Source organism: Myotis nattereri, assembly GCF_964212035.1.
Source record: "Myotis nattereri genome assembly, chromosome: 10".
NCBI lineage: Eukaryota > Metazoa > Chordata > Mammalia > Chiroptera > Vespertilionidae > Myotis > Myotis nattereri.
This window is the reverse complement of record NC_138085.1, coordinates 38,564,098-38,579,999: the sequence shown is the minus strand read 5'-3', so window position 1 is coordinate 38,579,999 and position 15,902 is coordinate 38,564,098. Positions and strand designations below refer to the sequence as shown.

Here is a 15,902-nt window from a genome sequence, read left to right as displayed (position 1 = left end):
AGCCATGCTGTGATGCAACTCATGACCCAGTACATGTAGATGCCTTGTGATCGCCAATTCACGTTTTCCAGCCTGTATACTTCCTTCTTGTGGTTTCTGTCCGGACTGAACCCCTTCCTTTTCTGCCTGTCAAAGTCCTACCCCTACCTCCAGAGCATCTAATTCTCTCTGAAGCTGGTCCAAATTCCGCTCCCTGTTCTCTTCCCGGCGCGCTGGGCCCTTTGGGGACACGTCCGGGCCTCCCTCAGGGGCACGTGCCCTTTGCAGCCTTGGGTGTCAGTCTGCGTTGACCAAGACTAGCGGGCCGCGGCTGGGTTTCTCCTGATCGGAGCGCTGGTCCCGGCACCAGCACCTCCAGCCACAATAGTCACCAACCACGGGGCGGTGCCTGGGCTCAACTAGGCCGGACGGCACCGGAGGGCCACTCGGAACCGAGGAGGCCACTACAGTCCAGGGGCAGCGAGAAGCAGCAGGAACTACGTGAAGCCACCACACACCGCGCCGACTTCCGAGTCACCCGGATTCCCAGGAGCGAGGGGCTGAGCGAGGGGCGGGGCTGCACAAGGGGATGGGCCACGCCCACAGGGGCGTGGCCTCCAGCGCGCGCGGGAAAGGGGCTGGCGCTGCCTGCGCGCGCACAGGCGGGGGCCGCGCGCAGCACGCTACGGGCCGGATGGCGGCGGCCGCTGCGGGAAGCGGGACGCCCCGCGAAGAGGAGGGGTCCAGTGGGGAGGCAGCGGCCCCGCAGCCGCAAGCTCCGACGAGTGCGCCCGGGGCCCGTCTCTCGAGGCTGCCTTTGGCGCGAGTGAAGGCCTTGGTTAAGGCGGACCCTGATGTGACGCTCGCGGGACAGGAAGCCATCTTCATTCTGGCACGAGCCGCGGTGCGGCGGGAGCGCGAGGGGCCCTGGGACGCGGGTGGGGGCGTGGCTTGGGGCGGGGCTTAGTGACAGCGAGGGGCGGGGCTTAGCGGCGGCATGGGCCGGCGTTGGGATGGAGGAGGTGGAGGAGGAGGAGGGTCGGAGGGGGTGTACTGAAGAGCCGGAAGTGGGAGGTGCTGGGGCCGCATTGTGAGGTGTGAGTGCAGGAAGTGGGGACAGTAAAAGGGTCGCGTAAGGTAGCATTAGTTTGTTATACCTGCCTCTAATTTGCATCTCCAGTATCTACCACAGACCTTGTAGGAGTCTCTAGTGAATGAGTGGGGTGGATTGACAAAGGAGGGAGGAGAGTCGTGCCATGGGCTAAAGGGGAAGGGGAAAGGGGGATAGACCTTCATGGAGTCCAGGGCCACCTTCAGCTTCCCTGAGGACCTCCCCAAGCATCCGAGCCCTCTCCCACTCCTCCCCCTACTCACCAATAGAAGCTCTCAGAAGTTGTGCCAGTGCCCACCAATACAGCAGGTCCTCAGATAACCCCGTATCTGTTCAGCATCCTTCCCCTGTCATGTGGACCAGGTGCCATAGGAGCTTAGTTGTTTGTATCACGTCGTCTAAGGTAAAATTGGTTTGGCTATGTGGCGTTTCGCCTAAAGCCTCAGGAGATTAAGTGAGGGCTTACTGGACACCTCTCCCACTTGCTTCACAGGAACTGTTTGTGGAGACTATTGCAAAAGATGCCTACTGCTGCGCTCAACAAGGAAAGCGGAAAACCCTCCAGCGGAGAGATTTGGGTAGAGTGTCCCTGTGGCATCTGCTGCCAAGGAGGCGGGGCGGAGCTTCCCTCTTAGTGGTTGGGAAGGCCTCACTGTAAAATGAGAGGTGCCAAAGGGTCTGTCTGTGATTTCTGTTGGGCTGCCATCGTGCCAGAAAGCCCTACGTGTAGAGTCTCTGTGCTTTGGGTGGCTGGTGTGATGTCGGGACGGAGAAGGAAAGGAGTCCAGCTGTTGCCACAGCTGACTAGACCTCTTTATGCGTTCTGCCAGGTTGTGCCAGGCTTGATACTGCTTTTTCCCTAGACACTCGGGATTTGATTTCTGCGTTTTCTTTCTAGGTGGTAGCCATCATACATGTGCACGCTTTCACATAATCGTATTTTCACCTTCCCCGCTATATTGCTAAACTCTTCTCTGATGACACTCAGAGCAAAGAGGTTCCCTTCCCTGAACAATATTTGCCCAGGCCTTTCTTATTCTTGTAGAGAGAGAGCTGATAGGTAAGATTTGGTGGTGGAGTAGCAATGGATTTCAAGTTAGCAAAGGGACACATTTTATAAACACCCTGGTTTGCATAAAGCCTCTTGCCTCCTTCAGTGTGGGGGTTATGCTCTTTGTGGGGGCTGATGTCCAAATGACCAGAGGTAGTCAGGTGTCCCTTTACCTTGTGTTTCAGATAATGCGATAGAAGCTGTGGATGAATTTGCTTTTCTGGAAGGTAAGTTCTCTACCAGTGGGTAATTATTTCTAGCTGTCTTTTCCATGCTAATGACCTGAGTTCAAAACCTTATATAAAATGGATGCATGGTTCTTCTTTGGTTGTGTAGGGATAATTCTTTCTCCCTACTTCCTATACATAGGAACAACTAGTAATTTGATAAATCTGGTGGGATTTAGAAATTTCAGTTCCCTTGGGGAATTAGAACTTCTACCTGAGGATTGCTAATCATAAAGAAATGGCAGAGAAATTTAGATCGAAGTAGAGTTAGGTGGATTCTGAAGTTTAATTCCCACTTTGATCTTGCCCTAGGTATAAATCTTTCCCCTCTTAATGCTAGAAACCAGAAACTATTGCCAACATTTAAAGAGTACTTCTTGTTCTTTTTTTCTTCAACAACTTCTTGTTCCTTTTTTCCTTAAGTGATTATTTTGCTGCCTTGAGAGATTCTATACTCACCTGTATCTGTTTGTTCTTAGGAATTTTAGGTGAACTCATGTTTACTAACTAAATCTTGTAAATTGAAATAGCAAATATTTGACATATCTCATTTCAGCTACCTTCTTTTAGAACTATTTCTGACTTCACTATGCCAAGGTATTCTCATTACCTCCTTCAAGCCTTATTACCATCCAAAATCTTTTCTTGATGTATTTATTTCATTTTATTTACACCTTTCTTTTGCATTTTTATATCAATCTAGGCTCCTGGCCCTTTTGAGATGTTCTTTTAAATGTCTTTAAATTCCCATGACCAGCTTCAAGTATCTTCTTTATAGCATTTTCTTAAGCTCTCTGTTCATGTACTCATTATTCTTAAAACTAAGTTGTTAGCTACCTGCCTTAAGGCAGACAACTTCTTGTGACTGACTTCCTATTAGTCTTCCAATCAAAAATACTGGGCCCCTTCTTTTTCTGCTCATTTTTAATTACTAGCTCTTCAGATTTGTATTTTAAAGATATAACACTATGCTGTAACTGGTTTGGTTCAGTGGATAGAGCGTTGGCCTGCAGACTGAAAGGTCCCAGGTTCGATTCCAGTCAAGGGCATGTACCTTGGTTGTGGGCACATCCCCAGTAGGAGATGTGCAGGAGGCAGCTGATCGATGTTTCTCTCTCATCGATGTTTCTAACTCTCTCTCTCTCTCTCTCTTCCTCTCTGTAAAACATCAATAAAATATATTAAAAGAAATAAAATAAAGATATAACACTAGTACCCTGTGGATAATAAATTAATTGGAGTGTGCCAGGAATGGAAGTGGAGAGATTTTAATGCAGTTTTCCATCCCACCCTCTTCCATGGCATAGTGCTTAGCTTGGACTTTTATGAGAAAGATGTGCTACCAACTGCGCTAATGAGGCACCTTAGCTTGGATTTTTAGTAATGCCATTTATTGAGTAGTAGATGTGTTCATTTTCATGTTCCAATAGAATAATCTCAGTAATTGAATCCTCTGTTCTATTACATTAATATATCAGAATTTTGACCATTTTAGCCTCTGTGGATTTAGTCAATATTATATTATTTTTGTACCTGTTAAAATAAATGTTCTTATGTCCTTAGAAGTGTATGTTCTAATTAGAAAATTACCTTTTTCTTTTTTTAATCAAGGCAATATATATCCATGCTTAAAAATCAGAATAGTGCCCTAGCTGGTTTTGGTCAGTGGATAGAGCGTCGACCCTCGGACTAAAGTGTCCTGGGTTCAATTCTGGTCAAAGGCATGTACTTCGGTTGCAGGTTCCCCAGCCCTGGTCGGGGTGTGTGTAGGAGACAATCAATCAATGTGTCTCTCTCACATCAATATTTCTCTCTGTCTCTCCCTCTCTCCTCTCTTCCACTTTTTCTAAAAATCAATGGAAAAATATCCTCAGGTGAGGATTAACAACAACAAAATCAGTTACCTAATCGCTGTAGTGAAATGCAGCTGTTGCCCCTCACCTTTTTGCTTCTGCTTTTAGCTTTCAGGTGGTTACTCATTTCTAAATAATATGCTTCCTCCTTGATTTATCAACTGCAGGTGTTATTAATTCCTGCTATGATAAATGAAGATTTGGCTAACCTATACTACCCCATAAATCCCTTCCTCCTTTTTTAAAAAACTATATTTTTATGGATTTCAGGGAGGAAGGAAGAGGGAGAGAGAGATGGAAACATCAGTGATGAGAGAGAATCATTGATCAGCTATCTCCTGCACACCCTCCACTGGGAATCGAATTCAGGACCCTTAAGTTCGCAAGCTGACACTCTATCCACTGAGCCAAACCACCTAGGGCCTTCCTTTCTTTTTTTTTGGTAGTTGTATCATTATTTTTAGTTCCTTTGATACCTTTACAGTTTATATAACACACCAAAATGTCTACTTTTTTGTTGTACCCAACTTTCAACATATTTCTTGTCTTTACACTTTGTAAAGTATGATTGTTACTGTACCTGTCTTTTTCTTTCCTGCTTTTAGCCCACTTCTAGCTCTTGTTTTGGGTCATCTACACTTATTCTTTGACATTGTTGAGGCTGATGACATATTATCAGAATTAAATCTTTCATGCTTTATATGTAGGTTAAATGTAGAAGTTGAAAATAGTACTGTGAATAGTCTTCATGTATATTCTTTCTGTTCCTTAATACTTCATATAGTTCCCTTCCCTGCAGGTAACTGTTATCAGGCTCTGTAATCTTCTGGATACATTATTCAAATAAGTGTAAATATGTATATTCTTATAAGTTTTTCCTTATGAAATACAATGTGAACAAATGTAAAGACAATAAATAATAAAATAAACAACATTGTAACCACCAACTAGGCAAAGAGATAGACTATTGTCAGCCCCCAGAAGCTCCATATATATTTCTTCCTCATCATATTCTTTCCTGTGCCCTGTCCTGACATAACTGTTTCCTGACTTTTTGGTAATTACTTCCTTGATTTTCTTCATAATTTTACCATATAAGCATGCATCTGTAAATATGAGGATTGAATTTTGTATTTTTTTCAACTTTGTACAAATAGAAATAAACTATGTATTTATTTGTCAGCATCCGTTTCATAGCTGTTTTCTTTAGGTTAATTCATTTATGAGATTCATCTTTTTGGTTACACATATATCTAGTTTTTTCATTTTCTTTGTTGTATGGCATGCATACAGTACATTGTGACAATACCACAATGGAACCATTTTAATGTCGATATTTGGATAATCTTTTTTTGGTGTGTGCTATTATGAACAGTTATGAATATTCTTATATGTGTTTCTCTGGGTACGTGTATGTATAAAATTCCTGGGACATAGGATATGTGTATCTCCCTTTTGTAGGTATTGCTGAACTTCCTGTATTACCTCATTCATATTAGTGCCAGTAGTGTATGATAACTCTCATTACTCTTTATTCTTGCCAGCACTGGGTATTATCAGAGTTTTTAATTTTTGTCAGTCTGGTAGGAATGTAATGAAATTGCATTGTGATTTTAATTTGCCCTCATTACTAGTGACGTTAAGCATCTTTCCATATGCATGTTCATTTTTTGTGGGGAGGTTGTTCTGTTTTTCTTTTGGATATTTTTTCTTTTTTATTAAAAGATAGGAGCTCAACACAGGAGCTGCCCCCTGGTGGTCAGTGCACTCCCACAGGGGGGAGCACTGCTCAGCCAGAAGCCTGGCTCATGGCTGGTGAGCACAGTGGCAGTGGCGGTAAGGAGTGAGAGGTCCCGGACTGCGAGAGCCCCGGACTGCGAGAGGGATGTCTGACTGCCGGCTTAGGCCCAATCCCCAGCAGGCGGACATCCCCCAAGGGGTCCTGGACTGTGAGAGGGCACAGGCTGGACTGAGGGAGGGCTCCATCCCCCCCAGCCTCCCTGCCACCCCCCCTCCGCGCCTCCAGTGCACAAATCTCATGCACCGGGCCTCTAGTCTTTCATAAAAATAGAATAGCCTTTTTATCTATTGGTTTGAGGTAGGTATCCAGTTTTTTTCTTTTTGTTTTTCTCCCTTCTTGTTTGGCTATCTACTTGTCCATATCATTTTCTCTATAGTTCTATCTTTGTTATAAATCAAGGCTGTTTCTGGGCTTTTTATTCTCTCTTACTGATCTGTGTGTCTATTTCCATGTCAGTACCACACTGTCTCAATTATAGGAGCTTTATCCAAGAGAGCAAATCTTCCCACCTTGTTCTTTGATTTTTATTCTTTGCATTTTGATGTACATTTTCGAATCTGCTTGTCAAATTTCACAAAAAGGGATATTGATATGGATGGCATTGAATTATAGATTACTTTGGGTGAGAAATGATATCTTTACAATAGTGAATCTTCCAGTCCATGAACCTGGTATATTTTTTCATTTATTTAGATCTTTAATTTTTTAAAATTAATTTTTTTTTATTTTACCTGAAGAAATCTTGACATATACTGTTAGGTGTTTTTCCCTAAGTACTTTATATTTTTAATGCTATTATTAGTGGTATCTTCCTAAAAATGTCATTTAAAAAACATGGCTAGTATATAGAAATATAAATGATTACATATGTTAATTTTGCACCTAGTCTCTTGCTCAACTCTTACTAATTCTAATGATTTATATGTTCATTCTTTTGACTTTACTTAATCACACAGTAATATCTTCCAATAATGATAATTTTGAGAAACTTTTAAAAATAAATGTCTTTAAAATTTTTTCTTTGCCATATTGCACTGGCTTGTATCTCCATTAGTGTTGAGTAATAGTGACAGCATTTTTTTTCAAAATATGCTTTTATTGATTTTAAAGAGAGTGGAAGGGAGAGGGAGAAAAACATTGATGTGAGAAACATCCATCGGCTGCCTCTTATACACCCCTTACTGGGGATTGAGCCCACAAACCGGACATGTGCCCTGACTGGGAATTGAACTGGTGACCTTTTGGTGCGTGGGACAACATTCAACTAACTGAGCCACAAGGACCAAGCATCTTGATGTCAAAGGGAAAGCCTTCAGTGATTAGTACCTTTCCCCTCAGTCTCAGCAATATGGGATCTTAGAATCCATTAACTCCATTTATAAGTCCCTCTCTGCCACACATGTTATTGTTATGGATTTTTGTTTTGTCTTTGTTGGTTCACATAAGGCATTATCATTGTTGTATTGCAATGATTCAGCCAATGATATATAAATTTATCGATATACTTACTACTATCTTTGCTCTTCTTTCCGTTCTATATTTCTGATCTTCCATTTGTGATCATTTTTTTTTTCTTTCTGAAGTAAATCCTTTAGAATTTCCTTTAGTTTGGGTCTTCTGGTAGCTGCCTTTTTCTTTTTTCTTTTAGCACATTGAAGCTATCATTCTCCTTTTTTTGGTTTCCATTGAAGAATTACTTGTTATTCTTTCTTCTGTATGCTTTTGAGATCTCCTCTTTATCTTTGATATTTCTGAAGTTTCACTTTGATGTATCTAGGTGTAGATTTCTAATGTGGTATGCTAAGAGTTGTTAAATCTGTGGATCTGTCCTAGAGAATTCTTAGCTAATAACTGTTGACATATTGTCTCTGGTTTGTTTTCTCTATCTCCTTTTTCTTTGGAATTCCCGTTAAACAGATATTAAAACTCAACCATAATTTTGCCACTCCATGATGTATTCTGTGTAATGTTTCTGACCTTGCAGTTTGCTTTCTCTTCAGTGACCTTATCTCCTTTAACATTTTTTTTTTTTTTTTAGTTTTAGTTTTTGGGTTTTTTAAAATTTTTATTGATTTCTTACAGAGAGGAAGGGAGAGAGATAGAGAGTTAGAAACATCGATGAGAGAGAAACTTCGATCAGCCGCCTCCTGCACATCTCCTACTGGGGATGTGCCCGCAACCCAGGTACATGCCCTTGACCGGAATCGAACCTGGGACCTTTCAGTCCGCAGGCCGACGCTCTATCCACTGAGCCAAACCGGTTTCGGCAAGTTATAGTTTTTATATGTTTCAGTTCTGCACATTCTATTTGGTTATTTTTTTAAATGTATTTTGTCACTTTTTGTTGTTTGTATTTTCTGTAGGTATTTTGAAGCTTGCATTTTATTTCTTTAAACATAGGCACAATTGTTTTATAGTCTGTGTCCATCTAATACCCAGGGCTTTTGAAGCATTTTTTTTTTTTTGGTCTACTGTTTCTGTTGGTACTGTCTCATGGTCATTTTTCTCTATATGCCTAGTTATATCAGTACATGGTTCATTAGATTTTAAGTATTATTTGTTGGATAATTTGAGGACTATATAATGAAATCTTTCTCCAAAGATTTTCATGTGCTTCTGCAAGGAACCTAGGGGCATTTATCAGTGCAGAATCTCCTTAATCCAAATTCAAGATTTGAGGCTGCTCAGATCACTGTGGTGATATGAACCGTGACTGCAGGCCTGTGATGGGGCTGATTTAATTCTGGTTTTGCCTTACTTGAGAGTTTAACCATTTGGGACTCCAGTGTTAAACAATGTGTGTGTGTGTGTGTGTATGTGTGGTGGTGGTGGTGGTGGTGGTGGTGGTGTGTGTGTGGGGAGGGGGGGGGCGGGGGGAGTCAAGTTATCAGACCGTCCCTCTTGAGTCTGGGATTTGAATCTTGGTTCACTGAGCCTGCCAAAATCATAGCAGTTTTTCAGCTCTGTTTTTTGGATTGGAAAATGCCTTCAGGGTGAAAGCAGCTTTGAAGGCTGGGTTTACTTTGTGTTGTTGCCTTTCAGCATATTGGATTTACCTTTTCTTGGAGCTTTTTCAAAGCCTAGATTTAAAAAAAAATTTTTTTTAATCAGCTTTATCAGTTGGTCTTAGCAGGAATTTGCATTCTCACTTTTTTTTTTTTTAAAAAGTAAATTTTCGTCTCTCACTGTGTAGGATTTCTTCACAGGCCTGGTGGTTTTCATTCTGTCTTAAAATGAGGGAATAAGAGGGCTGTTGGAAGCTCTGTGTGTGTGTGTGTGTGTGTGTGTGTGTCTTTTGCCTGGCAATTTTCTTTAGATGTTATGGTGGTATCCCCCAAAGGCCAGAATGCAGAGAGCTTTACTGTGGGGAGCTGGCTAGTTTTCCAGATAATTCCTTTGGTCCTTTAAAAGCTCTGATACTTTCCTGCCAAGTTAGGTTTACAGTCTTGCTTTTTCCCTCTACATTATTGATAAATACTCTTAAGTCAGATTTCTGATACTTAACTTTTTGTTGAAATCTCTTAACTGTTAATAGATCCCCCAATTCTTTGTTGTAGATTTATGTCTTTTTTAAATAAATATATTTTGCTTGATTTCAGAGAGGAAGGGAGAGGGAGGGAGAGATAGAAGCATCAGTGATGACAGAGAATCATGGATTGGCTACCTCCTGCACGCTCCCTATTAGGGATTGAGCTCAAAACCCAGGCATGTGCCCTGACCAGGAATCAAACCATGACCTCCTGGTTCATAGGTCGATGCTCAACCACTGAGCCATGCTGGCCAGGTGATTTATGTCTTTTTTAAGCTTTTTTTCCTTTTGAATGGTATCTTAGGTAGGAGAGCATAGAACATAGGAACTTGTGGGCTCAGTATCCCATCTTGAACTAGAACTTTCTCAAAAAATTATAAACTCTTTGTTTTATCTCATGTGTTTTGTATCTCCCCTTGTATGGCCTCCATAAGTGCTCGCTTAACTAATATTTTAACTTCTTAGGCCTTTCCCAACTCTAATCTAATGCTTTAGACAAGTATGCTTAGTTCCCAACTGCCCACCCTCTGTACTGACTGTTTTCCGCCGGGGGTCTTTTGGATGGCTATTCTTCTAAACAAGTATTTGGTTTTAGAGAATTGCCAGCCCCAAAGCAGCTCCCACTTTAACCTTGCCCGGTTTGTTATACGCACCCAGCTCTTGAGGAACCTTGCTTGATACATTCTCTTTGTCTTTTTAGGTACTTTAGACTGATTACTGAGCTGGACACTTTGTGAGCCTTCACCTGCATCCTTCAGCGAGCCCTCTGCAGGCCTCAGCTTTGAAGAACAGAGTCCTTGGAAAGTCGCACTCTATAGTTTCCTGTTCTAATTTTACCTAAGCCAGAATAACCTGCTTGTTTTTCTCTATAAGGTCTTCCATGGCTGTCTTCCATTTCTGTCTGGATCAACTGCTGCTGCTTGAAGCAGAGACAAAATGATTTGTGTTGGTTGCTTAATGAATGACAGGGACCAGAATAAAGGTCTCTGATCAACTTGAAGCTAGTGTGTTTCATATTCTTGCCTTTGTTCTCCCACCGTGACGGGAGAGCTGCCATGCTCAGTCACAGACCTTCTTGATCGTCCCTGCCAGCTATTCTAAATCTCAGTCTTTTCATTTATTTGTTCTTTTCCAGCATGTCACCAGAATCTGGTTCCAGAATTTGCTGGGTACCACTTAAGGTCTTCATAAGTTCAAATAAATGTGATGCTAGATTTAAAATGAATTCAAATTTTTAACAGCGTTGTTAAGATATAATTTACATACCATTTAAAGTATGTATTTCAATAGTTTTTAGTATATTTACAGATATTTACAACTGTCACCACCATTTTAGAACATTTTCATCTGAGTGGAATCATAATATGTGGTATTTTGTGCCTGGCTTCTTTCATGTAGATAATATTTTCAAGATTTATCTATGTGATACCATATATCAGTAGCAGTTCCTTTATTTTTATTTTTTAATTGTGAAGTATACATAACAAAATTTACCATTTAAGCCATTTTTAAATGTACAGTTTTGTGGCATAAGCATATTCACAGTTTTGTACACCATTATCTGTCTCCAGGACATTTTCCATCTTCCTAAACTGAAACTCTGTACCCATTAAACAGTAATTTCCCACTCTCTCCTCCCCTAGTCTCTGGCTAAATTTTGTTTTGTTTTTTTGAGGGGAAGGTGTGGATGACAGCAGGAAGGAGGCAGACTGTGTAGGAAGCAGTGGTTAAGGAAAGCGCAGGAAGCCTTTGACAGTGGGTCTTACATATTTTTGGATCATGGATCCATGATGCAAAGTTCATAGATCTCCCTAGAAAAATGCAGATACTCAGTCCTGTAGCATTTTATAAATAAACTTTATTTTAGAATAATACTACATTTACAACAAAGTTGCAAAGACAGTGCCCAGACCCTACAGCCACTGAGCTATTCAGTGTCCTATAAGTAAGTCTTAACTGCGCTCAGTCCTGCAGAGAGAGGCTGGCTCCCCAAGCCCTTGGCGAAGTAGTCATCCTTAGAGCACCACTTGGTAGAAGTGCTCTCTTCTGACAAGTCAGGGAAGGCTGTGACAATTTCAGGAATTGCCTCTTGAGTTTTCTAAGAAATAACAAACTTTCCTCTTGAGTTTTCTAAGAAATAACAAACTCCCAGGCACTCTCCAACCATTGTACTGGTTGCAGTACACAGTGTTTTCTTCTTTTCCACGCAGGGTGCCTGAACCTCAGTGTGTTGTCTCTGCTTGGAAGGTTTCGTGCAGTGCAAAGGAAACCAGTATAAGGCTCTGCTCAGAATACCATGCTTCAAGCCCTTTGCTCTTAATAATATACTCCATTATATAAGCCGTGGTGGGCTCTCCCCAAGAATTTGGAAATAAGAGGTAGGAAGATTGTCCCCTGAAAGTGGAACCTTAAAGTCAAGTACAATTAGATTTGATAAAATCTATCTAGAAGAATGTCGGTCAGCATGGGGCACTGGTCAATCCTGGAAGTGAGGAAAGGGTCCCAGAAACACCATTGCCCACTAGGTAGGTAGCCTGAGCCTTAGCCAGTGCCTCTGACTACTTTGGTCCCATTGGCCAGACATGTCAGTGCCTTCAAACACTGGAATCCTAACTCCCTTTGTTCTGAGCCCACCTTTCCTAGGCAGTGGTTTGATGCTCACCTGGCTTCCCATGTAGCTGATCATGGGGAGAAGGGCTGATCAAGGGGAGGTGGACTATTTCCATTCACTGTGACAGATTTCTCTTTGTGAATGAATGGGGTCATTTCCAGCTCTGGGTTGTTGGTCCACGTTACATCATTAAAGGGAGATGAGAATGTGGTGGCCATATGCCCTGGAAGTATTTCAGTCCCTGTGAGAGTTATTCCATATTGTGCCGCGACAGCTTGGCCAAGGGTGAACCTGAGTGGGGGCGGTGAAGGATTTAGAAAAGATAGACGAGAAGAGAGCTGGGTCTGGGTGGGACGCTGCCCTCTCTGATGGAGAGAGTGCCACAGCCTGTAAGCCGAGTCTTTATTTTATAGCCATATTCCACGAGGCAAAGTAAGGGCGTGGTTACAAAGTTCTCGTGAGTTTTGAATCTTCCCAATTACATGCACCTGAACTCTGTCAAGCCCACATCACTCAGGCACGTGGGCCCACGTGTTCCGACCATAGGTTCAAGCTCACACCTATAGCCTCTGGCTATCATTGTGCTGGGAGGGCTCTGCCCTCCAAGCTGGGACTTGCACGTGACCAGTGACTACGAGAGGACTGTGCCCTCTCATTAGTGCGAGGCTTGAACCTGTCCAAACACTGTAGCCCGTCTCCACACCATAGTATAGATTACTTTCTTGCCAAGCAAGGGCTATGTTCTTGGAAAATAGTGAATAGCCAGAAAATACATACAAGAAAATTTACAATAGGAAATGATATGGGGGGGGGGGGGAGGGGGGAGGAGGCATTTTGTTTATATTTGGGAGCATCTGCTAGCTGCATTATACCCATATTTATAAAATTCCATAAATATTCACTGCATCAGATGAGGGAGGAAGGAGATGTGAAGTCAGGAGAAGGTGATCTGCACAGGCCAAAGGTGGAGGACATCACGGGCCAGGTGTACAATACTCAAAACACAAAAGCCCAATCTCTAGGCTGTGGAAACCATTAAGGGAATGAGGAAGACAGCACCACCGCTCACTGGCTATTGTGCTGAATTGCCTGCCAATGATATTCCTGGCTTTCTGTATTAGGGTAAAGGCTAATTTGCTACAACAAATATGCCACAAAACATACTGGCTTAAATAAAGTAGAAATTTATTTCTCCTCCATGTAACAATTCATGGACTAGACCAGTGGTCGGCAAACTGCGGCTCGCAAGTCACATGCGGCTCTTTGGCCCCTTGAGTGTGGCTCTTCCACAAAATACCACGTGCGAGCGTGCATGTACAGTGCAATTGAAACTTCGTGGCCCATGCACAGAAGTCGGTATTTTGTGGAAGAGCCACACTCAAGGGGCCAAAGAGTCACATGTGGCTCGCAAGCCGCAGTTTGCCGACCACTGGACTAGACTAACAGGGTTGCTGTGCTCCACGGGGTGGCTTTGACATTCCTGTATGTACTGTCCAATAGAACTTCCTATGATGATGGAAATGCTCTACATCCGTGCTCTACAATGTGGTAGCTGCCGGCCACGTGTGGCTATTGAGAAGTTGAAATGTGGCTATTGTGACTGAGGCACTAACTTTTAAATTATACTTAAATTTAAATAGCCACAGATGCCTAGTGGTTACTGTATTTGACAGAACAACTTAGACACAAGCTGAATGATCTCCAAGTTCAGTTCCAGTTCACAGGAAGGAGAAAGAAAGTGTGAGTAGGACCAGGGTCTTGCCTTTGAAGTTGGAGAGGACTCAAGTTGCACACATTACTTCAGTCCAAATCCCATTGATTCCTACTTAGCCTACTTGCCAGTTCTAGTTGCAAGGTCAGCGAGGACATACCGTTTCTGGCTAGGGGATCGTGTACCCCCTTATTATGGTCAAATGGTAGGTACATTTTGATGGACACCTAGAAGTCTCAGCCACAACATCTCATCTTTGCAATTCTTCACTCTGGGATTGTGCACACTAACATTTCTAAGCCTTGGTGATAATGGTCACTACTCCATAAAGTCATTGTGAAGGTCACAGTAACGCTAGTAAAGTCCTCAATGTCATGCTGGGCACATAGTGTTGAGTTGCTCAGTCACAGTGGGTCTGGTTCCTGTAGCTTTTGTCAGTTCCATTGTCAGCCTGCAGTAATGCTCACTGAGCCTTGCAGCCCTTCCTATTCTGAATGCGGCTCGCCTGTGGTAACAAAAGCTCTAAGAAACCAGGGCTCTTTTCAAACACACGTAAGGGAACGCCGTAAGTGGAGGTGGAGACATGTCTGTATATCAGACCTAGAAGTTGGTTAATGAGAGTTTGCTTTTGAGAAAAAGGTTCATTTTGACCTGCTTACAATCCCAGGTTTCTTAGCCTGAGACATACTGACTGAGATTATTAAGAAAGACCTTTTGGAGATGCTGGAGGGCTTTTACCCAAGACAGACAATATGTCCCTTTTGCTCCCCATTCCCTACTAGAGTCTAGTACAGCAAACAGAGAAAGACATGATTTTTTTTTAAATATATTTTATTGATTTTTTACAGAGAGGAAAGGAGAGGGATAGAGAGTTAGAAACATCGATCAGCTGCCTCCGGCACACTCCCTACTGGGGATGTGCCTGCAACCAAGGTACATGCCCTTGACCGGAATCGAACCGGGACCCTTCAGTCAGCAACTCTATCCACTGAGCCAAACCGGTTAGGGTGAGAAAGACATGATTTTAAAAAGCTATCTATGCCCATCAATTCACGGTGTTGTCTTGACAGGCTGATAATGAGCACGTCTTACCTTATTAGAGAAGATGGAGACTGACCAGGGTGCCGCCGAGCACCTGTGAGAGCATCTGTCCTCATTGCAGGGAGTCACTCCAGGGTCACGAAGCAAAGATCACCTCTGTCTTTTTAAGTGACACTGGTAAAGATAATTCACTAGAGATTCTCAGTGCATTTTAAAGAAATACATCATTTCACAGTACACAACTATGAAACTGTATTTAAAAACATTTCTTATTTGCCTTACCCGCTAAAAGAAGCTTCGAGCTCTCAGTGCTTCAAAATAGTGAAATACTCCCCCAGGTAAACGCTAGATGAAAATCTTGGGGATAATTTCTGGATTCCTCCTCTTGCCACTGTTACTATATGGTGCCTGCTAAAAGCAAGAAGCTACCTTGGTTTTTCTCCCATTCGTCATTCCTAAATTGCAAGTGACAGAAATCAGTGATTTCACTAAGCACTTTGTAAAAGTACAAAAGTCTGTATGCCAGAATGTGTGTCCTAACAGAGAATAATGTCAGACATAACAAACCCGGGAGAGAAAATTCCCAAGAGAGCTCATTGTCACTGAAAACCCTCAAGCTCAGAGCCTGAGGGAGAGATAGTGGCCTAAAAACCGCCACTTGGGCACAAGCCAAGAGGAAACCCTAAGCTGGGATGACATTGAGGGATGGAAAGAGGAGAAGGAATATGCCAGCAGTTGCCAGCAAATCTATATCTGTGCTAACATGGATGATTTGAGGCTTTGATGATGTTCATGAATGTAGCCCCGGGGGCCCTGCAGGGCCTGGAGTAGGGAACAGACCTGCCTGAGCAGGACTTCACAGGGAATTCCTCTATACGAAGTTTCTGGCAAGGGCTGGGTTTTTCCCGGGGTTTGATTCTCATGTTATTTATTTTGTTGTTTGTTTTTCTTTCTTTTTTTAAAATTTCTTTTTTGTTATTATTATTTT

General features: G+C 42.6%; 1 protein-coding gene across 1 annotated transcript; it reads left to right on the top strand.

Annotated features, from left to right (window-relative positions):
• Positions 1-622: 622 nt before the first annotated feature.
• POLE4 (DNA polymerase epsilon 4, accessory subunit) lies at positions 623-11,194 on the top strand. Its single transcript, XM_081101220.1, has 4 exons — positions 623-883; positions 1,584-1,668; positions 2,327-2,368; positions 10,252-11,194. Exons 1-4 carry the CDS (start codon positions 674-676, stop codon positions 10,263-10,265), a joined length of 351 nt encoding a protein of 116 aa, XP_080957346.1. The 5' UTR covers positions 623-673; the 3' UTR covers positions 10,266-11,194.
• The last annotated feature ends 4,708 nt before the right edge of the window (positions 11,195-15,902 follow it).